The sequence below is a fragment of the Neomonachus schauinslandi genome, chromosome 7, assembly GCF_002201575.2.
Source record: "Neomonachus schauinslandi chromosome 7, ASM220157v2, whole genome shotgun sequence".
In the NCBI taxonomy this organism is placed as follows: Eukaryota; Metazoa; Chordata; class Mammalia; order Carnivora; family Phocidae; genus Neomonachus; species Neomonachus schauinslandi.
In genome coordinates, this window is record NC_058409.1 from 8,228,469 (window position 1) to 8,251,376 (window position 22,908).

The 22,908-nt window shown below is 44.0% G+C and overlaps 1 protein-coding gene across 1 annotated transcript in view; it reads left to right on the forward strand.

Moving 5' to 3' along the window:
* KCNN2 (potassium calcium-activated channel subfamily N member 2) overlaps window positions 1–22,908 on the forward strand; it is a 153,901-nt gene that overhangs the window by 101,769 nt on the left and 29,224 nt on the right. The window contains exon 5 of the mRNA XM_021701941.2: window positions 13,803–13,944. Coding sequence (XP_021557616.2) covers window positions 13,803–13,944 — 142 coding nt within the window. The remainder of the gene's footprint in view (window positions 1–13,802; window positions 13,945–22,908) is intronic.

Genomic DNA, 22,908 nt, shown 5'->3' on the forward strand with positions numbered 1-22,908 from the left:
GCCTCCCAATCTCTGCCTGGGAGAAGCTGAGAACTCGGGGCCCCAGTCCTCAGTGCACCCCCAGAGAAAAGCAGTCAGTCACTCCCATCTCCCCGGTCTCCGGATGCACTCCGTGCTCCCCCGGCCTGTGACCGAGTGTTTCTATCTCTGGCACCCGACCCCGTGTGGAGTCTCCAAACCCCTCAGATCCCTGCGGTGCACTTCCGCACCTCTCCCCCTGGGGGAAGAAGGGGAGTCTCCCCGGATCTGCCGCTTGTTGGGTCCCTGCTGGAGGAGCAGGGGCCTGACTGTGCCGCGGATCACAGTTTATGGCCACCCCGAGCTGAGAGCCCGCGCCTGGGCTCCGCCTCTGCAGCCGGCTTCCCTGCTCCGTTACCTGGGAGCTCTGCCGCACTCAGGCACCCCCGGTCTTTCTGTGACCCCGAGGGTCCTGAGACCACACTGTCCCGGAGGGTTCCACCCCCCGCTTAGCCACCAGAGTGACGTCCCTCAGCGGAGCAGACTTTTAAAAGTTCCAATTTTGTGCTCCGCGGCTCTATCACTTGCCAGAAGCGGCCGACGGAGGCCCCCCCCCACCCCCGCCATCTATCCTCCCGAATATGTCCTCGGATTCACTTCTCCGCCGTCCTACCTTCCAGAACGTGGTCGCTTTTCTGTTCAGAGAGTTGTTGCTATTCTTTTCTTCGATCTCCTGTTGAGTTCGTAGGTGTTCAGAATGGTTTGATCCCTATCCAGGTGAATTCCTGAGACCAGACGAAATCCAGGTCTCCTACTTCTCTGCCATCTTGCTCCGCCCCCGCAACTTATTTCTTTAAAAATACTCCTTTCCTAAGAAGCATAACAACAAAAAATAAGTGAGCAAATGTCCACACGGCATAGAAGATTGTGTCAAACATAGATAGACGTTCATTTCAGGCCCAAAAAGTCAGGGACTGTATTAGACTCCTTTTTCCCATTTCACGTTGCCAGAGAGAAAGTTCCAAGCGAACGTTATGGCTGAATTAAACTGAACTGTGCTATTAAGGCATGATTATGTGCGTTCTGGGGCTCTCCTGTCCCCACTTGGCCATCTGGTCCTCGCTGTCCGATAGGGCAGCCAATCGCCCCCCCACCCCCAGATGGCTATTTAATTTTCATTTTAAATTGGTAAAAATGAAATAAAACTCAGAACTCTGTTTCTCATTTGTCCTGGCCACCTTTCAAGGGCTCAGGAGACACATGAGGCTCGTGGCTAGTGACATGGCTAGCACACATAGTGACCATTTTCAGAATTGCTGCAGAAAGCCCTTTTGGACAGAGCTGGACGGGGGTTTTTGCTTCCCATTCTAATAGGTGTGTTTGCAGGTCAGACGTTTCCTGTAGGCTGCCTCAAAGCCTATGTAGAGCACACGCAAATCCTTTATCCCCTGGGGGCACCCCTGGGGTTTGCCAGGCTGTGCGCCTAGCAATTCTTAACGTGATTTGCTAGGACCGAGAAGACAGTTACTTGCCTGCATAGCCAGGTCTTCACCACTTCTAGGCACCATGCAGAAGACTCTGTGCTTTTAGATCTAGCTGTCACATTTGGGCTAAGTGTTTGGCTGCTCTTAGCCTGATGTGGTCCTTTTAGTGGAAGGGAAATGCTTCTGACTTGGCAGGTTCACATTGGGTTAGTGCAGCTGAACAGGAATAGCATTTAAGAAGATCATATTGCTGCCATGCGGTTGTACTAAAGACAGGATGGGCACACATTATGCAACCCAGCTTAAGTGCCCGGGTTTGTTCGATTGTTGTAATTCTGTCCCCTTGATGGCTTTTGGTTACCAGCAAACAGCCCCTGCGTGGAGGTCATCGACCATCCAGGCTTCCTTGCATGCTATTCCTTTTTACAGATTCCTGAATTCTCTGGAAAAAAAAAAAAGTTAATCTCACTGATTTGGCAAGCTACAATCTTGATTCTTTGCGGGGGGAGGGGGATGTCTGCAGTCCCGGGCATCAGCAACCATGTTTCCAGTGTACTGCGGTGAGCACTTGAGGCAGCAGGGGCTTGCACAGCCCTCGGAGGCCATGGGTCAGGTTTGAGGGAGCCCCGTGGCCCCCAGGTGCCCCTCCTGCATGACCTAGGACCTGTGTTTTCTTTTTTTTTTTTAAAGATTTTATTTATTTATTCATGAGAGACAGAGAGAGAGACAGAGACAGAGGGAGAAGCAGGCTCCCCGCGGAGCAGGGAGCCTGATGCGGGACTCCATCCCAGGACCCTGGGATCATGACCTGAGCCGAAGGCAGACGCTTAACCGACTGAGCCACCCAGGCGTCCCATGGGACCTGTGTTTTCATTTCATTCATGATGCTTGGGCACTGCAGACTGTATTTTAGCCCCCCATGCTGAAGTAAGCAAGGTGCAATTCGTTGGCCCTCCCAGGCTCAATTTTGTAGCTGAAGTGGGAGAATTGAACTGGGAAAACCTGGCACATGACCTTCTCAGAACATCTGTGATTTCTTCTCTCCTCCTCCTCTGCTGTGCTGGACTCTCACCTTCAGCCCAGCTCTCTCTGATCTCTCGGTTTGGTGGCTCAGCGTTCTGACTCCTCTGCTTCTCCCTCTCCCTCAGGGAAAAAAAATAAATAAATGACATTGAGGGATATTTGAATATTTGCTTCCCTAGAAGCCTAGCCTAGAACTGGGGAGCGCCGGAGGCTCACACTTCTTGTCATCACAGGTTCTAAGCAGGGATTTTCATTCTCTCGGATTTTGAACATGAAAGATTTAGAGTTGACTCGGGATAAGTGCCTCCTGTCAATACGATGTCTCGGAGCTGGATTGATCTGGATCACTGGGGCATATTCTTTTTTTCAGTTGACTGAAAGCCCTCAACAGAAGCCCTGTCACAGTGCAAGCCTCAGGAGCCCCTGAGAGATGCCAGAACCAGAAATGGACCTTCTTCCTCCCCTGCCCACCACTTCCCCTCCCCCTCCAGGGTCCACTCACTGGTGTTGGTGGAAGGAAGGGAGGCTGAGGAGGCAAGGGAGCAGGATAACATAGGGAGCTGCCCAGATGTTTCTTCTTCTTCTTGGGTTTTCACTCGGGCTTCTGGTTGCCAAGCGCCCCCCTTCCTCCCTGCTCTCCTTATTTTGCACACTGGCGTGCTCTCCCCTGGGGTGCTGGGACAGCTCCCCACTGAGGCTGCTTTCCTCTCCTTCCTCCGCTCTTTCTCCTGCTCTGTTCTGCCTCAGTGGGACTAGGGAAGGGAACAAAATCGAAGCTGCATGTGCTCGGGAAGGCCCCGCTGTCTGCCACCTCACCCGGGTGCAGGAAGGTGCACTCGTAAAAGCAGACGCCCCGCTCTGTGTGCCCGTTGCATGCAGATGGAGCACTGGCTCAGCCAAGAACTCCCAACCAGACTTTTACTAGCCAAACGATCAGGCAGCGTTTGGCTAGTACACGGTTATCCCAGGGTAGATGGTGTGACCCTCGGCCAGGGAGACTCACGGCTCTGGGTCCCCCAAAGCTAACAGGAGAGGCACCAGCTCTGAATGCAGAGCTGTCCTTCCTGGACCCCATCTCAAGGTATGGAAACAAGACCCCAACTTCTGTTTCCGCAAATGTGGGTTCAATTCCAACATGGACAAGTTTTAGTTAAAAAAAAAAAAAAATCCACAGCATTTTTTTTTTTCTTCTTACAGACTTAGGAGATAAGGTCTGGTCTGTGATCTAGAGAGAATCTCAGGTTGGAGGGTGAAGTGTAAAGATATGCTGCTAGCTTAGATCTATGTTCCGTTGGATCTGGGAAGGAGTCTGTGCAGACAGATACACACACACTCTCTCTCGCTCTCTTTCTCTCCCTCTTTCTTTCTCTTTGTCTCTCTTTCTCCCCCCCCCCCTTCCCCCCCCCCCCCCCTCACTCACCCACCCGTCCTGTCTCAGGAGATGCCCCTAAGATTCTTGGCAACCCTGAGGGCTGCCGGGCATAGGAGTGGCCTGGGACTGTGTCACCCATGACTGCTGTTTCTCCCGTGGTGCAGCCCCCCCCCCCCCCAGGATGCCCAGGGCACGGGCTTTCCCTGGAAGGTGTTCCCAGTAAAGGCCTTCACAACCCTGAAACCCTGACCCTGGCCCTGGTCTGGCCCACTTCGGCCGATGGCCTTGGGGATAAACTGGTGTGGCGCTGCCACCTAGTGACTGCCCTTTCGGCCACTCTGCTTGGCCTTCAGGAAGGCAGGTGGATCGGTCCGCAGACTGCCAGGCCTGTGCAAGATGGTGCTGGGTGGCTTCTCAATCTGTGGCCAGCCAGGCCAGCGTAGACGAGCTCTGTCGGCCATTGGCAGAGCCTGGCGTGTGTCAGACGTGAGCTCTATTAAATGCTTTTTGCAAAAGTGACTTTCTGGTAGGGGAATCTTTGGGCCCGACCCCACATGGCTCCATCTCTGTCGGCTGGGCCTCCACATGCCCCCTTGGAGAGGAGCTCACAGTGTGTGTGAGGGGCCTGGCATACAGCAGGAGCTGAGGGGATGCAGCGTGCCTCAGAAAAGGTAAATCACGAAGGGTTGGGGAGTGAATAAAGAAACAAGGAGGGAAAAGAAACGTGGTCAGAAATGCAGGCCTGGTGATGGGTATTAAGGGGGCACGTATTGCATGGAGCACTGGGTGTTATATGCAAACAATGAATCATGGAACACTGCATCAAAAACTAATGATGTAATGTATGGTGATTAACATAACATAATAAAATAAAATTAAAAAAAAAAAGAAATGCAAGCGTTAGTTATAACATTGTTCGGGAGCTGGATGTTTCTTTGATCGCCTGGGGAGGAGTAGGGGCTTGAGACTATCATTTGTTTTTATTTTGGGTTTGTGTTTCTTTTTGCCCAAATTTTTATTTTTATTTGTTTATTTGTTTATTATGTTCGGTTAGCCAGCATATAGTACATCATTAGTTTTTGATGTGGTGTTCAACGATTCATTAGTTGCAGATAACACCCAGGGCTCATCACAACACGTGCCCTCCTTAATACCCGTCACCCGGTTACTCCATCCCCCCATCCCCCTCCCTTCTGAAATCCTGTTTGTTTCCCGGAGTCCATAGCCTCTCATGGTTTGTCTCCCCCTTCAGTTTTCCCTCCCTTCCCCTGTGGTCCTCTGTGCTATTCCTTATGTTCCACATATGAGTGAAACTATATCATTGGTGCCAAATCCCAAGGTTTTCTAGTTTGGCTGCTCTCCAGATGTGTTGTTGACAGGCAGCCAGCTCCAGATTTTCAGATGGCTTTTGGAGTATCCCAGCAGAAGCTCTAGACCAGTGGTTCTCACTGGGCCGAGTACTGCCCCCAGGGGCCCTTTTGGAGAAGGGTTTTGTTTGTTTGTCTGTCACTGGGTAGAGACAGGGATGCTCTGTATTCTGATGTGCATGGGACAGTCCCATCCAACAGAGGATCTGTGTCGCACTTGACCTTGGACCGACCTGCTGGACATTCTGTGTACTAAAAACCTATTTATAATTTTCATAGCTGAGACCTAAATCCACTTTAAGCATAAACAAAATATTTTTGTTCAGTTGTAATATACACTTCATTTTTTAAATTAGGGTGTTATTTATGACATTTATAATAATAGGATTTACAACATACTTATAATGTATAAATGGAGGGAATATTGTCATTTGTTATATTTGGGGTTTGGCCAGAAGTTTTTCACATTTCAGAAAATCACATCAGCTCTGGCCACGCCCCCATGGCTTTGAATTGTCATGTCACTCTCATTGGACTGAACTGTGTTCGAGTGCTTTTATATAAAAGGTACAAACAAACTGACGGTTCCTCAAGTCTTCTAAGTTAGTCTTGTCTGAGTATTTAGATGCTGAAATACATGCTTTATTGTAAAGTACTCCTTTTTTATTTCTCTGTATTGCAGTTAGGGTGTTATACCGATTTTTGTTTTATAAATCATGTATATAGATAAAGTATACTGTTTGCGTTCCATTTCAAGATCTTAAGAGATGGCATTGGGTCTCCTAGGATTGAGAACCATTGCTTAAATGGAGTTCTTTGTTCAGGGAAGTCTCTCATGATGGCCATGCATGCCCTGGGGTCTTTCTCCACCTTCACTTTTAGGAATCAGACTTTCGACCATGGCTCTCAGACCCGGAAGTTCTCTCCAAAGCTGGCCATATTTCCAAACCCTTTTTTTAAAAATTATGTTCAATTAGCCAACATATATATAGTACATCATTAGTTTTTTGATGTAGTGTTCAATTCATTCATTAGGTGCGTATAACATCCAGTGCTCATCACAACACATGCCCTCCCTAATACCCCAACCCTTTTATCAGAGAGAGCCCAAATGCTGAGAAGCCTTTTCAAGTCTATTTTTAGGGTGCGTTAATGTGATACCATTGTCTTTCCTATAGGTTTTTAACCTAGATCATTGTCAAATACTTACGGAGAACTGAGACTGTTAACTTACTGACAGGGAAGTCCTTTCTGAACTCACTTATTCTCATGTCAATGAAAATGCATGAATGGATAATAGAGAGGCAGCATCTTTTCCGGGGCATATAATGTAATTCTTCAAGTTTGAAAATCCATTCTATCATCCCCCTCTTTTCCTCTAGAGACTTTTAGCTTTTTTTCATAGGAAGCATATGCTCTTAGAACATATCCACTGATGGTCCCTACCAAAAGATCAATCTTCTGTATCCATACAGTGAATGAAACTCTCATTAGCCAAGGTAAACACATGAAAAGAACTTGGTCATTTTACAGAACCACGCCCCCCTCCAGCATGTGTGCATGTGCGGTGCGCGCGCACACACACACACACACACACAGGCACAAAACAGGTGGGGAGGAAGCAAAAGGGAGGGAGAAGAGGGGGGAGGAGGGAGGAAGAGAGAGAAGCCTTTAGCTTTTCGACTTTTCCAAATTAACAGACGAGAGGAAAGCATTCCAAATGGGCAACAGGAGCAAAATGAAATCAAAATAGAAAACTCACTTTGGTGTTTTAAAGTTAAGAGAGAATTATACATTTAATGAAAATCAGAACTGGCTCTGCCTAAATTAAAATTGGGCTTTTTAGTATCTCTGCAGCTTTTCTTGGGATATATTTATCAGTAGTGAAGGAAGTCAATATATGGGGACCCCCAAGCCATGTTTGTGTTTTCACAACTCAGTGGTAGAGAGAAGAGCAGGAAAGCAAGGAAGAGACAAGAAGAAAGTCACATCGATTGAGGATGTTCACATTCTCTGGCCTGAAGGAACTTTGTGTAAATCATTTACAGAGTAGTTTTATACATAAGATTGCTCTGTTTTCACTTTAGAGCACCCTCGCCCAGAGAGGTGCTTAGTAGCGTGTCTGGACCTACTGGACTCTACATTCTGGTTGAAGTTAAGATGATAATTTTAGGTGTCAGTGTCCTATTTTTTTTTTTAAAAAAGATTATTTGACAGAGAGAGACACAGAGAGAGAGGGAACACAAACAGGGGGAGTGGGAGAGGGAGAAGCAGGCTTCCCGCCTAGCAGGGAGCCCGATGAGGGGCTCGATCCTGGGATCATGACCTGAGCCGAAGGCAGATGCTTAATGATTGAGCCACCCAGGCGCCCCTATCATTACTTTCAATCTGTTACATACTTTGTGTCTTGATCTGCCTTTACCTTTCATATTCACATTCATCCCAGCTTCCCTGTTACCTGATTATTCTTGGCCATCAGGTTTTTCTTCCTTACTATATTTTAAGCTTTTCATGAATACTGCCTCCTTTTTGTTCATCTGCCTGTTCCCGCGCACATGTAGATTGAATGAGGAACTTCTGAAATAAAGCTCATGGATGGTTCTCAGGCTTGACAACACATTAAAATCAGCTGGGAGCTCTAAAAAAAAAAAAAATCCTTGTCATGGGATACCAGGCTTTTTTGCACAGTTATTTTTAAATGCTTTGTGGGTGATTCCAGTATGCTTGAATAGGTGACCACCTATGACTTGGACCAGTGGCAAATCAGAGATGCAGGTCACCCTCCTTTCTTAGCTCCTCCTCAACTCAGCACCCCTCTCCTTTGAACCTAGGTGCGTGCCTTCAGTGGACTTCTTTTTGTGCTCCTATGTTTTCCTTTATTGGATCACTTATTTTATTTGCTTTTACTTTAAATCAAAATGACGTGCACATAATTGGGGTTTGGAGAGAGATCATTGATCATCCTGCGCTCACTTCTCTGGGTCTTCAACTGGTAGACGTCAAAATAGCAGCTTCATTACTGACATAAGGCAGATCTGGACACCACCACTTGACCTACGGCCCAGTGGGCTGCCTGGTTTTCCCCTGATTCATCACTGAAGTAGATGGAGTTGTAGGTACACCTCATAACCTGGGGGCGTTGCCCCTGCCCTGGGGAAGCTGACCACATGGAGAACCAGAGATGCCTGCTCTGTGGGCAGGCAGAGCAGACAGAGGGGCTGAAATATGCCTGTTCAGATCCTCCTCCCAGATTCTCCGTTCCTTCCCTCTACAAATCCGGGAGAAATAGATTACCTCCTCTTCTCCCACCACAATACACACACACACACAAATTAAACAGTTAAATCATGTTAGAGGCAACCATTTTTAATGTTTAGCTGTGATCTCTTTTTCCTCCCTTTGAAACTTTTTAAGGTCTCCTCCTTGTTCCTAGTACTTTAAAATTTACTGTGACTACCCCCACTCCCCACGGCATGGGTCTTTTCTTATTCTGTATGCAGATACTAACGAGAATCTTAGAGATGCCTGCCTTGCAGTTTTCCTGGAAAACCAAAGAAATAAAGGAACATTTTCATCTCTTCCCTTACACTTTCTGTGTTCTTCTGGAAATTCATTTGTTAGGCCCTCTCTGTTGATTCTTTGAGAATGTATCTTTTTCCTTCTCCTTTACCCTTGTCTTTTTGTTCTGCTTTCTGGGAGATTTCCACTAATTTATATTCTTATCATAGTATGATGTTTTTTTGCTGTAATATTAAATTTTTTTGAAGAGTCCCCCTCTTTTATTCTTAAATTGCTCACCTTTGTTGGCGTCCTGTCCCTGTTTTATGGATGCCATGTTTTCCCTTAGGTCTTTGCTGACATAAATTAGAGAGTTCAGGAGACCTGTCCCCATCACCCTGCATTGTGCCCAAGTTCTTTTGCTTCCTCACTCCTCCCATCCCTTCTTACTTTCCTTTCTTCCTTTCTGTTTTCTTTGCTCCTCCCCTTTTTTGTCTGCATCTTTTTTGCAGAGAATATACTTCAAATGTGTGCTGATCATTTGAGGTTCTTTCATGTTCAAGAGTGGGAATTGAAAAGCTCTGTGTGGGGAGAGAAGCTTGTTGTGTGGTGAAATTTCCTGTAGGATGGATAAATGGAGAGCTGCATGTTTCATTAGGGAATCCTTGATGTTAGTACATGAATGTCTTTTCACTGAAACTGTTGTTTCTCCAAAGGAAAATATTCTTTCACTGTAATAGTGTTACTGAGCTCTGTTACAGGGTCGGGGATGGGAGTGAAGAAAGGAAACTGGAGATGCTGCTTATTCCCTTTGGAAACTTGAATTCAGTCCCCATGTTTTCAGCCCCAAACATCTTTCCTGATCTTCGCTTGGGTCACAATCTCCAGTCTATCCCCAGAGAATAAACTTCTATCTCCTGTTAGTTGCCTGGCGGTACCAGACAGGGACAGGCACCTGGGCATCTATCCTTCCATATAGTTAGACTCCATCAGTTCTCTGTTTTCAGCTTTGGATCTTAGCTACTCTGCAGTTGAGAACTTTCCATGGGTTCTATGACAATCTGTGCCATTTAATTGGAGGTATTTTGGCCATTTATATTTAATATGGTTACAGATATGCTTGGATAAATCTATCATCTGGCTGTTTGTTTTCTATTTGTCCCATCTATTCTTTGTTCCTATTTTCTATTTCTGCCTCCTTTTGGATTATTTTTATTGTTCCATCTTATATCCTTTATTGTATTATCAGTTTCTACTCTCTGAGGTATTATTTTAGTGGCTCCTTGAGGGTAACAGCATACTTAAACACGTAGGTACACTGTAACTAACTTATCATGGTCTTCTCTTCACTGGACAGGATGCCACTTACTACAACCTATCTTCAGGTGATACTGAACCACTTTACATATAGTACTTCCATTTCTCCAACATTGGGGTTTTACATCCATGTACTGATTAGTACAGCTGAATAATCAAGGAGTGCAGATCTCTGGATCTCTGTCTGCAAATTTCTCCTCTCTGGGTTTTGGTCCTGTGAACTCCTGGCCTCCCTGGATTTCCAGCTCTGTCCCTGAATGTGGGGAGACCTTTGGGCTCTGCCTGGTTTCCCTCCCTGAGCCACATCCTGGGGATTCTCTTCCACAACTGTATGGCCATTGGTTGTTTACCATCTCTTGGGGATCACTGTTCTGTATTAGTAGATGATCTATGTCTTGTTAACCATTGTTTAACCATTGGGCTAGAAAGCGGCGTGGGGAGGGGGTTGTTCCCAGGTCAACAAAACCATAAAAGAGGATGGCATAAGTGCCAGCCATTCATGTGGCCAAAGCTCCATTGCTTGTGGAAAGGTACTGAGGGGGAGTTAGGGGTGTGGGGCAGAGGTGCCTTGTTCAGGGAAGAAGTCCGTAATTCCCTTAGAAAAATAACCCTGGCACATTAAAACGTGTATTATAGAAAACTGTCATATTCAAGAAAAAGTGGTAGACCCACAGTCTCTAGTGAAGACATGAATGGAAGCTAAGAAAAGGAATATTTTGCTTCTTTTCAAACCTCAAAGCTGATCTCGTGACCTTTACGTCTATGAAGTGTGCACCTGCTTTAAAATAGTGCAGTAAGTCTTCTCTCCAAACCCCAGAGTTCTTATTTTAAAGGCTTCAGATCATCAGGCCTTCCTTGCTCTTGTTTTAATCTTATTTGATGTACTTTTCCTTAAACAAGGATTCCTGTTGATCAGAATTTGAACTTTGCCACTTTGAGTCATTTCTTCATGTCTTTCATAGAATAGTCCTTGTGAAGAAGGTTGCAGTTGCCTGAGTAAGTTCATGAAATAAGCATCTGTAAAAAAATGTCTTGAAATTTTTTCTTTGCCATTTAAATTGTGCGCATTAATCACTCACAGTGGTGTGAATCTGGCATAATTCCAAACCTGGCAGTGTTCTAAGTGATAATATCATCCTGCTGATAAGTTTAATATTTGAGTTGCCAGGAAAGAAATCTTGATTATTCAAATAGGGTCTAATGTGGTTCTCTAATTACCTCCCTCTTGACTGTTCACAACTAAGTATGTCTGAATGTAACATAAACAGTAGTCTGAGATGTTATTTTTCCATCCTGAGCTACTTTTCAGGCAGGTTTATTTTTTCATAAGCAAGAAAAAAAAAAGATAATTTAGCATTGAATCCCAAGCTTTAAAATACCAATTCCTAGAAAGTTTATTTCTAATCAGGCCCTTAACTATAGGATTACAGTAGTACGTAGGGTATAATAAATATTGACAGAATGATGTCATGGCATAATGCTTGAGAGTCTTTGCAAAGAGTCCAATGAGGAAGGGAGAAATTGTGTATTTAAAACTCGGATATTTATTAAGGTAAGCAACTAAAGAGGAGTCAGCTGGCCTAAATGTTCCAGTGAATGCTTTTTATTATATTTTTTTCTAAATTGTTTACTTCTCCAAACTTCAGAAACCAAATGAAAAATGCTTCAGAAAGAACAGATTGGAAGTATTTCCACAGCCATGCCAAAGTTGAGATTTCCTCATGGACACCAGCCACGAAGGGTCCCCTTAGGGACCTTTGCTTTTAGTTTTAAATCTCAAACTCCTCTTTGTAGTTCCTTGTGCCTAGCGATGTCTTCTGGTCGTTCATGGTATAGAAATACCTTGAGGATTTCATGGAGATGTGATCACATTTTCTAAGTGACTGAGGACACTTTATTGATATAGAGAGGGTGAGGACAATAGCTGTTTCAGCCAAAAAGGTAATCTAGGTCTTAAAATATTAATGTAAATTGAGAATATGCAAGTCAAGGGCTGAACATTCAGTGGGTGCCCCACAAATATTTCGTAGGTGTCAGGGAATTAGAGTCTTCGACTCTTAAATGTATCCGATCTTTCCGTAGGTCTTGCTTGGTGAAGAAGCTTTGTCTCACCATTAAACATGGAATAGGGCATGAAGGTTCCTGCCTCCCTTCTCTGGTGTCATGCATTCCCTGTTCTAGGCAAATGATCGATGAAGAATACTCTATAGAGAGCCCCAATGTCATGAAAGAGATAATCTAAAGCTTCTGAGGGTCTTGTTGAAAATAAATACCACATTCTCCCATGGAAGTCTTAGGACACAGGCACAGCATGTCCCCAGAGTAGTTCATAGAGCATGTCAGCTGATGTTGTAGCTGAAGGGCGTCATGGATCTTGTCACCCTATGCGCACGATACTTACCCAAGTTTCTCAGGTAAATGCACTCACCTGTCTTCCTGGAAAGCTACGAATGCGTTTTGACCTCCCTTTTGGCAATGACAGCCTCGCCACCTGACTATTCTGGGCAGAGGGGACTCCACCGCTGGGTCATGGCGGCACTCAACGGGGGGAGAAAGGTGGAGGTTTCTGCCCTCTGAACACCAGCGACTCACAGGGTGTCCTTCAGCGAGCTGTGTGTGTGCAGCCTACATGGTTATCAGCATGCTTTGGAGAACAAGACATGAGGACAGGAGAGCCCTCCCCAGGGGTATCTGACAGCTGGGAAGGAAGAGGGTCCTTAGGAGATGTTGGGCGAAGAGCCAAGAATGACTCTGGTGACCACAGTCTGGGTTCTGACTGCCATGGAGACCGGAGGATGGTCACTCTGCCCCATGACTACATAGAACAGGCACTCAGGGCGAGTTCTTCTAGGGGAATCACTCACATGGCCTCCATGTTGTATGCGTGGTGGGCAGCAGTGTTCCCATGATGGGCCAGGGTTCACTGCTAATTCAAACAAAACATGATAGGGTATCTGTTTCTGATCCAAAAACCCTCCTCCTCACCACAAATATCTTGATACCATACAGACTAATTAGGATAAACTGGGTCCCTCTCCTTCTTTCTGACTGCAATCTTCTTGTATGTAACAGCGAGGCAGTAAGTTCTATTAAGCTCTGGGTCTGGGCCGGGATTGTGCAATCAATGTCACATTTTGTGTCTTCAAGGAAGACAGTTAGTACTTGCAGGTAGACCGTTACAGTATCGTCTGATGATGGAGGAAGATGCAGGAGGCTTAGGGGGTGTACGGGAGGGGCTGGGAGAAGAGCAGATGGAAAAGGCTCCCCCCTGCATTTAATTGTGAAGGATGACTAGGAGTTGGACCATCATGGAAATAAAGGTAGAAAAGGACAGTCTCAGCAAAGGGAGCAGCATGGCTCCTGCTACTATAAGGGTGTGGGGAGAGATTGCAGATTGCAGATTGTATAGTAATGCCTAGTAATGCATAGTGTCCCATTAGTTAGGCACATTGGTGGGCATCAAGGAATGATGAGCCATGAGCAGGGTCTGGGCAGAGTTCAGGGACAAATGTGCATTTATCAGTTGACGTGAGTGAAAAAAGCAGTCATCATTTTTCAAAGTTTCTTTCAGACTATTTTTAACGTTGAGGAACTTCCTGATGTCTGTCAGGTTGCTCAGGTGGAACCTCAATTTTATTTACACATAATAGTGAGATTTGAAACCCTCCATATAGATCAGTTTATAGAAGCTACTTAGTGAATTCACTGGATTGAATCCAGCTGCCCTTGGCAGCCATGCTATAGATGAATTATAAAGGACTGTCTCTGTTTGCTGTTTTTCAGGTACCATGATCAACAGGATGTTACTAGCAACTTCCTCGGAGCAATGTGGTTGATATCAATAACTTTTCTCTCCATTGGTTATGGTGACATGGTACCAAACACATACTGTGGGAAAGGAGTCTGTTTGCTTACCGGAATTATGGTAAGTATCTTTTTACTTTGTTTCTTTTACTCATAGTCTTAGCTCGCGAAGGCACTCCGCATGATGGTAAGCTATTCAATTTCCCAACCGCAAGCAGCAAAGCATATGTAAATAATCAGTTCTCGGTTGGGAGAGAACATCACTGATTTTCACCTTCATTCTTACTGTGATGCAGCTCCATTAAGCACATGGTGCTGCTGGATTGTTCTTTGTGGGAGAAGCACTAATTTTGATGAGCAAATCCGGTCTTCGAGCTTCAGCTTCAGCCAGAAAGTTCCTCATTTCGATGGGCTCTGCCATTGTCCTGCTAGCTACATCAACTTGAGTAAATTTCTCTTCTCTGAAACTTACTTTCCTTATCTGCAAAATGGGGACCCTAATAACCTACCTTGAAGTGTGCTGAAGGGCTGAAGAGCTGCATTTTGTCAATTACAGAATTAAACTGTAGTTGACCCTTGAACAATGTGGGTTTAGACTGCACCGGCTACTTATATGCAGATTTTTTTTTTTTAGTAGGTGCAGAACGGTATGGTAAATGTATTTTCCCTTCCTTACGATTTTCTTAATAACATCTTCTTTCTATTCCTGGAAAGTTGACTTCTAAGCTAAGGTAGGCTTCGGCAAGGATAGGCATCCAGGAGGAGGAAATGGTTTATTTGAAGGTAGTGAGTCAGGGAGGAGCTTGGTACCTTTGAGCAAGGCCACTGGGCCAGGATCGCACAGAGTAAAGTGAAAAAGGAGGGGCGCCTGGGTGGCTCAGTCGGTTAAGCTTCATGGTCCCAGGGTCCTGGGATCGAGCCCCGCATCGGGCTCCCTGCTCAGCGGGGAGTTTGCTTCTCCCTTTGCCCCTCACCCCCTCTTGTGACGTGTTTTCTCATGCACACGTGCAAAAATAAATAAAATCTTAAAAAAGAAAGTGGAAAAGTAGTACAGAAGGAGGCTGGGACGGAAGGCCAGGTCTTGGGGAGCTTTTGAGAAGGGTTTGCTGCTTGTGGTGATATGCCACTGTTCTTTTTTTTTTTTTGAGAGAGAGAGAGAGCATGAACGGTGGGGCGGGGGGGGGGGGGGGGGGGGGGGGGGGGGAAAAAACCCCAAGCAGATCCCCCGCTGAGCAGGCAGCCAGTACAGGGTTCGATCTCATGACCCATGAGATCATGACCTGAGCTGAAATCAAGAGTCAGACGCTCAACTGACTGAGCCACTCAGGCACCCCAACATGCCACTGTTCTGGGCCCCGTAGCAGGTACAGACATGACCCCTACTCCTTACACAGTTCAATTTGACCAGGACTAGTTTGTTCCATGTGTTTTAGGTATCTGAAAATGGGAGGGCAGCAAGTTGTCTCAAATCGATCGTAATGCAGCATGAACTTTTTTTTTTTTTTAAAGATTTTATTTATTTATTTGACAGAGAGAGACACAGTGAGAGAGGGAACACAAGCAGGGGGAGTGGGAGAGGGAGAAGCAGGCTTCCCGCTGAGCAGGGAGCCCGATGCGGGGCTCGATCCCAGGACCCTGGGATCATGACCTGAGCCGAAGGCAGACGCTTAACGACTGAGCCACCCAGGAGCCCCGCAGCATGAACTTTTAAATGCTGAAGCCGGGCATAGCTTCAAATTGATGCACTGTTTTCAGTGACCTAGGTTCTATTCGTTCTTTATCTGCTTTTTATAGTTTGGATACGGGGGCAAAATGTATTATCTTGCTGCTTCTTTGATTTTCTGCCTACGTCAGGATATGAGAGCTAGTACCGGGAGCTCCTTAGGCAGGAAATACCCTAAATTTCTGAAGTTAGGCATCCCTCCCAATGCCTCCACTGCATCCACCTCCAGGTTGGCAGCAGAGGGACAGGCTCTCCATGTGAGGGCCTTTGAATGGTGGCCAGAGCAGCCTGTCCCCTTGTAGCAGCTGCCTCGGAGGACTGTTCCAAGAGTCAGAACTAGCTGGAAGGACCATGCGCCCATGGCATAGAGGGAGTGTGAACATTCTTCTCCCACTCAGCAGTACTGACCTGGGATAAGGCAGCTAGATGGGAACATAAAATCCAGGGCCAATTTTAAGGTCACCAGGAGTAACAAGATGACCATTTCAAGCCCCAGTTGTAAAGAATATAATTTGGGGGTATAACTTAACATTGTTGGCTTGTAAAAGAAAAATACAGTTCTTTGCATTTTGATGAACTTTTTTTTTTTTTTCATTACAGTGGGTATGGTCCATTCTGTTAACTATTTGGATCACTTGCTCCTTTTTCCTCAGAAGATACCATTTTATTATATAGCATAATGTTCTGGGAAATAAAATTTGCACGGATGTATTTTTGGAAGGCTGTAACAAGCCCACAAGGGACATGAATGATACTATTTATAAAAAACAGAACCACTAATTGCAGAGTCTTTCCCCTTAAGCTTCTTAGAAACAATTTCCTTGGTGTTCCTTTTGGGCAAGATGCCCCCCCTTTTTTATTGTTGAATCAGGTATGACTTAGGGTTTGTGCAAATAGCCTAATACGCCATGGATCAGAACCAGATTTGAGGTTAGCCTTGCCTGGATCTTGTGGTATTTCTAGCTTTCCTCACTTTTTTATTTGCCCTTAGGGTCTTCAGAGCCTCACCTGACAGCACAAATCTTTTATTGAATTGAACTACTTGTTTGCTTAGGTTTCACTAGGGATCCTACTTTATAGGAAAAATAGAAGTTATACTCAACTTTTAATCTATACGGACACAAAGACATTATGTTCCCTGAAATTCACAGTGACCTCACTGCTGCCCTCTAGATTCATGGTGAAACAGACCCTCTGTTCTTAGGTTGAGGAGGTCCACTCCCGTGTAAAGAACAGATGAGACTTTTTTAAAAAAATTATTTAAATTCAATTTAGTTAACATAGAGTATATTAGTTTCAGAGGTAGAGTTTAGTGATTCATCAGTTGTATATAACACCCAGTGCTCATTACATCAAGAGCCCTCCTTAATGCCCATCAACCAGTTATCCCTTCCCTCCACCCCCTCCCCTCCAGCAACCCTCAGTTTGTTTCCTAGAGTTAAGAGTCTCTTATGGTTTGCCTCCCTCTCTGTTTTTATCATGTTGTATTTTTCCTTCCCTTCCCCTATGTTCATCTGTTTTGTTTCTTAAATTCCGCATATGAGTGAGATCATACGGCATTTGTCTTTCTCTGACTGACTTATTTCACTTAGCATAGTGCCCACCAGCTCCATCCACATCATTGCAAATGGTACAATTTCATTGTTTTTGATGGCTGAGTAATATTCTAGTGTGTGTGTGTGTGTGTGTGTGTGTGTGTGTGTGTGTGTATACCACATCTTCTTTATCCATTCATCTGTCGATGGACATCTGGGCTCTTCCCATAGTTTGGCTATTGTGGACATTGCTGCTATAAACATTGGGGTGCAGGTGCCCCTTCAGACAGACTCATTTCTTAATTGGCCCCATCAAAAATGGTTTACTTGCATGTAGACACGTTCATTAATCTTGGACTAACCTACATGAAAGCTGCATGGAGTTGGATTGCGTCTATCCGTAGACCAAGCAACCTCCCACGGAGTCTGGCCCCCAGAGCGATTGCCTGGGGGTGAGTTTCCGGGAGTTGATTCCATCCCGTGTAAATTTCCTGGGGCTTGACAGTGTATGGCTGCAGGCTACCTACAAACCAGTATGGAGAGTATTTGGCTGATAGTAAAGATATCTAGAAGAAGCTAAGTTGTTTTCCCAGCCTGTAGATACGGTTAGTTTCCTTAAGATGAACCGTGTTTTGCCAGACACTTTTTTTTTTGTTTTTTTTTTGCTTTTGTTTTCAGGAAACTTAAATACCAATTTGTCACGTTGGGATTATCAAAGCCAGACACGACTTCCTTTTATTTCAGGCATTTATTTGCCTGTTTCCCCTTGGGCTTTTGCAATGCATGTTTAGGTAAAATGCACAATGTCAGATTTCCCATGGGCCATCTCTCTCTCTCTCCATCTGGTCCCTACTCAATTGTGAAAAAGAAATACGATTTACAATACTCCTGAGAGAGGACAGGGTCATCCCTGAATCATCTTGTATATTATCTCTAAAGTGCTGTATTTCCTTGTGTTCTTTTATATTTGAATTTTCTGGTTCTTGTGTTTATGAAATTGATAGAACTTATAGCTTTATGTGTTTTTTTTTTTTTTTACTTTGACCTAAGATAGAGTCAGTCCAAATGCTAATATCTACAAAGCCCATTTCCCATTTCAAAATGTCCACAGAAAGAAATGAGCCCTGCCTTCCTTCATAAAACTAATGAAACTAATGAATTATTTCATGGCACCGTCTTAGATGTTCACATTTCATTGGTTAAGACCCCAAAATTAAACTGTAATTTAAAATTTTTAAATAGCTTAATTTGGTCATGAGTGATATTTTTGGGCTCCAGGGACATTAAGATTAATCTGCAGTGCTCTGGGCAGAAATATCTTGTGAAACAGTGAGGAGAGAGTTTTCCAGAATATTTCTAAGAGACAAACAAATGGCCTCATCAAAAAATAACCTCTCCTCGCCCAAAATGTCAATTGTGAATCCAAGACAACCGTGCAAAGCTTTTCTTTTAGTTTTTACAGTGTTGTTTACCTAGATGATGATGGAAACGCTTAAAATAAGACGATCTTAGATACAAGTGTGATAGATCAGACAAATCAAGCAGAAATTTCCTTCTTATCAAGACCTACCTAACAGTAAAGCTGAAGACACAAAGATCTTTTCCTCTCTCCTGGATAGTGTCTTAAAAACATAAACTCCTAGGGTTGCGTACTAGTCACTCATCACCCTTCCAGAGAAAGCCATGAAGGTTGTAATTACTTTTTTCTCTTTATTCAGCAGTCTTTTCTCTGTGGGGTCCTACCAAGGACCCGATCCTTCACTAGTGTGGATGTCACCACAAGCAATGGAATGGACTCTAAACGGCTTTATTCTCTTGGTTGAAGGTGCTGGGCAAACAACACTGTTAGGTCGTTGGTGTCTTAGACTTGTGTCAGCTGGAGCTGGTTTCTCGTTATCTCCAACTTGATGTAGGGAAGGTCATTGTTTTGCTTAGCTTTTACAAAGTTATCCTATCTACCCTTTCATATCTGTACGGATAGACAAAACACAAGCTGAAAGCTCTAATTTCCCCTTACTTAGGAATATATGATTGTTTCGAGAGGAGAATACAGCTTCTTTGGTGAAAGAGTATCTCTTGGCTTATATGAGAATGAAGGTCATTTTTGCTTGTCTATTTCTGTAGAATTATGGCATCTCTTGGGGGCCCTTTAACTAGAATATAGACGACTAGATTTCTTGGCAAAATTACCTTAAAACAGGAAGTATTATCTGCCCCGTCCTGAGGACACAGGTTATTATCTGATAAGTGGTTCCCCGTGGATTCCTCAACACAAGTGTGATTTAGGTTTCCCCAACCATTTTTGCAGTTCATAACAATTTTAACAATCACGGCACCAGTGAGTCATTCAAATTTTATTCAGGCAACAACAACAACAACAAAGTAGTCTATTTTTTATACCACCTTAGGATGAGAACTTTGGATAATAAATCCTGTCGCCATCCTCTTACCCAGTGCTGAGGAGTCTTGACTGAAGGTCACATGGTGGCTTAGTCAATTGTCAGAGGTCAGTTTTCATCCTGAGGGGAAAGAACACTACACTGTTCACTCGGCCAGAGAGTATTCCAAAACACAGCCATCAATTAGCCAGAGCTTATCAAGAGAATGACTGGTATTCGAGAAGACTAAACCTAAGGTCTGGTTATATTTTGCTACTTTCTGTCTCTCCATTTGGGGATTTTTTTTTTCCCCCTGCCATTGGACATAGAAATCCTGAGAAACTAAAGTCAGTTCTTGGTATTGCTTATGTGAATAAGCAAAAACAAACAAACAAACAAAAAACAAAACAAAAAAACACCCCAGGATCTTTTTTATAGGTCTTACACAATTTGACATCACATGTTTAGTATCAAATAATAACTTTGAAGAAGTTTTTAGTTTACTGGGGTCCTTCTGGTGTGTGTGGTGAATCTCATCAAATAAAGGCTCAGTGAGGAGAGCCTATCTTTAAATTCTTAGGATAGTTTCTGTTTTGCTCAGAGGAACAGAAGGGGATGATGGGCCTTGTCAGTCAGAAGGCGAAATTCCCCATCAGTGCCCTAAGCAGACCTTCATTTCTCTGCAGGGAAATTTCTTAAGAAATACAATAGCTGCTTTCTTCCAGGTACAGACAAGTAGATTCGGAAGTTGTTGTGACCTTCTAGCTTTTGACTTGTTGACTCCACAATTCCACCCAATTTTTCTAAACTACCAGCACTTTTATTTGGCAGGGCTACCCTTCCTGTCTTTAAAATACGTGCACTCACGTTGGCAACCATCGCTAATAAGATTTAAACCCAGGCATGACTCATTGTTGATGACCAGTTTTATGCACCATTTCTTTCTTTCCAACCGTCAAAGTACAAGAATGAGCTGAAGCAGCAAATCACTCTAATGGAGATTTGGGTTTTCCAGGTATGGGTTTTTTTCACTGAACTCAAAAAAACCACGCATACCTCCTCCCTCCACCAGATGACGACAGTGGACTTGACCTCTACCCTCCTATCAGCAAATACCAAGTCATCTTTGAAGAAACTCAGGGCATTTATCTTCAAAATTACCTTGACTGTTGTTGATTTTCAAGACCCGAGGAGATCTTGCAGAATTCCAATGGGATAGAATAATAAAGTTGAGTGTTTTATAGAATTTTGGTTGCCAGAAGTGATTGGTTAACATAGTTTCATGAAAAAAAAAAAATCAGACAAGTGCAGTAAAATGTGTTTATTATTCTGTGATACTGAATCAGGGACAGAAAAATGGGCAGTATTTCCAAATACTCTTTTTACCTTCCTTTTGGAGGATATGCTGATATTTTTAAATGAAAGTTCATTGGTCTTAAAGCTGTTTTATTAATTTGGGTGTATTTTAAGGAAAAAGCATGATTTTTTTTCAAATTAACTATATTTTGGTAAATTTTAGTTACTGTTAGTCGAACAAATTGGCTACCACACTGAAGTTTTGAGCTTTTAGGAGCTATTATAAGACTTGCAGGAGGAGAATTAATTTGACACTGGAGTATTTTGAACACTCGCATTTTTTCATTAGTCATTCTTGGTGAGGGTGAGGATTCTGGAATTTCTAAAAGAAAATTACACATATCTTTGGCAGATGCCTTTTTAAATAAGAATCCAAACCTTTACCCAGTGTGCTATTAAAGGAGTTTCCCTTCTCCATAGGCTTGTATTCTTGTTAGAGCTTGCTCCCCCAAAATGGTTTTTCAAAATGATTCTTGAAAGTATCCGCAGGATGAACCGAACCAGGGGACGTGAAGTAAAACGACGGTGGTACCTTGAACTTTCAAACATCATGTGGTAAAATGACCTCGGGGAAAATGAACTCCTTCCTGAACATTCTGGGGCCCAACATGGCTTACGGTTTCTGTGCTCTGATGAGGAAAGGTAGAGTGGGGATAAGGATTGTATTTTTTTAATTTGGCAGCAGCTCAGACTCTCCAGGTGTTGGGGTTCAACTTCTGCTTTATGCTGATTGTCATTTTGTTCACTTTGATCTGGCCTAGGGCCATGAGCATTAGTAATGATCTCTTCTAAGGACACGGTCTCTCCCCCTCCTTTATCTCTTTCTTGCAACATCTCATTTGTTAGAAGGAAAGATGATACACAAGCTAAGGAGAACCTCCATGTTTGCCTTGAATCTATCAGCTTCACAAATACACCATGTTTTCTTTCTTCATGTGGTCTCTCGGGGCCCGAGCATCCTGAAGGGATGGGCCAATGATTTGCTTCATTTTCCCATCGGAACATAAACGAAATGGGAGACCAGGAACCAGGATACTTTTTCTGACTTTGGTGAAAGGAGGATGACTCATCTTGTGAAAGGCATACAGGGATCTTCATTTCAGAGAGTAACATATGTTCATCCCAACTGTTTCTACATCCATCGTGATGACGACACACTTTGGAGAAAATGTTGTAGAAGCATGTTTACCTTCATTTGTCTTCACTTCATGGAACAGAATGGACAATTACGTCATGCTGTTACTTAGATCATTAGAACCATTCATGTGGGCAGGGATTTCCTGGGGACCTGGAAAGCTTTCAGAGGTGAACCAGCTTCATTTTGCATACCTCTAAATTTTTTTTTTATTAAAGTTACTTTTTTGAAACACATGGAATCCTTTGATGAATAGTAAGAACCTAGGGACACAGAAATGTATGGTTTCCCTAACTAAAATAAAACTAAAGGAGTGACTGTATTTGAACAGAGGGAGTTTTCTAAGTGGCCCTTGAGGTACCATTTAAAGGGTACAGTTAGGATGGTGGAGCGACAGGTACAGGTAATAGTTTGAATAATTCCTAAATTGCCAGACTCCCCTGCTTTTGCAGTTTGCCACAGAGGTACTCATTTTAGTGCACAAGACTTATGGTGACCTAGAGAACGCTCAGCAAGGAATGGGCCAGTAGCAGGAAAAAAAAAAACAAGAGCCCAAGAATAAACACAAATAAAAATCGACTTTCAAAGGCTCTTGATACCAGTGATTTTCCACTCCTGTTAGGATGTTGATTTCCTTCCAGAAGGATCTCAGCAGTGGCCACCTGCCAGGGCAGAACAATATTCAACTTCGAGTGCCAACTGTCGCTCACAGCTCACTCTTTCTCTCTCTCTAGCAGTGGAAGCCCCTCAGATTTTTATGTTCTCTGCTTATTCAGAAACCATCACTGCTCTTGAATCTCTCATAACTCTCTGACTGATGGAGCACCTGGGAGCAGTGTGCAACAGGTGATCCCGTATTTCTCGAGCAAATGCTAACTACAGTGGGCAGGTGTGGATGGCCATCTTGAGTGGCCACTGATCCCATCCACTGATTTTTGGTTAGCCCCTTATCAATCAG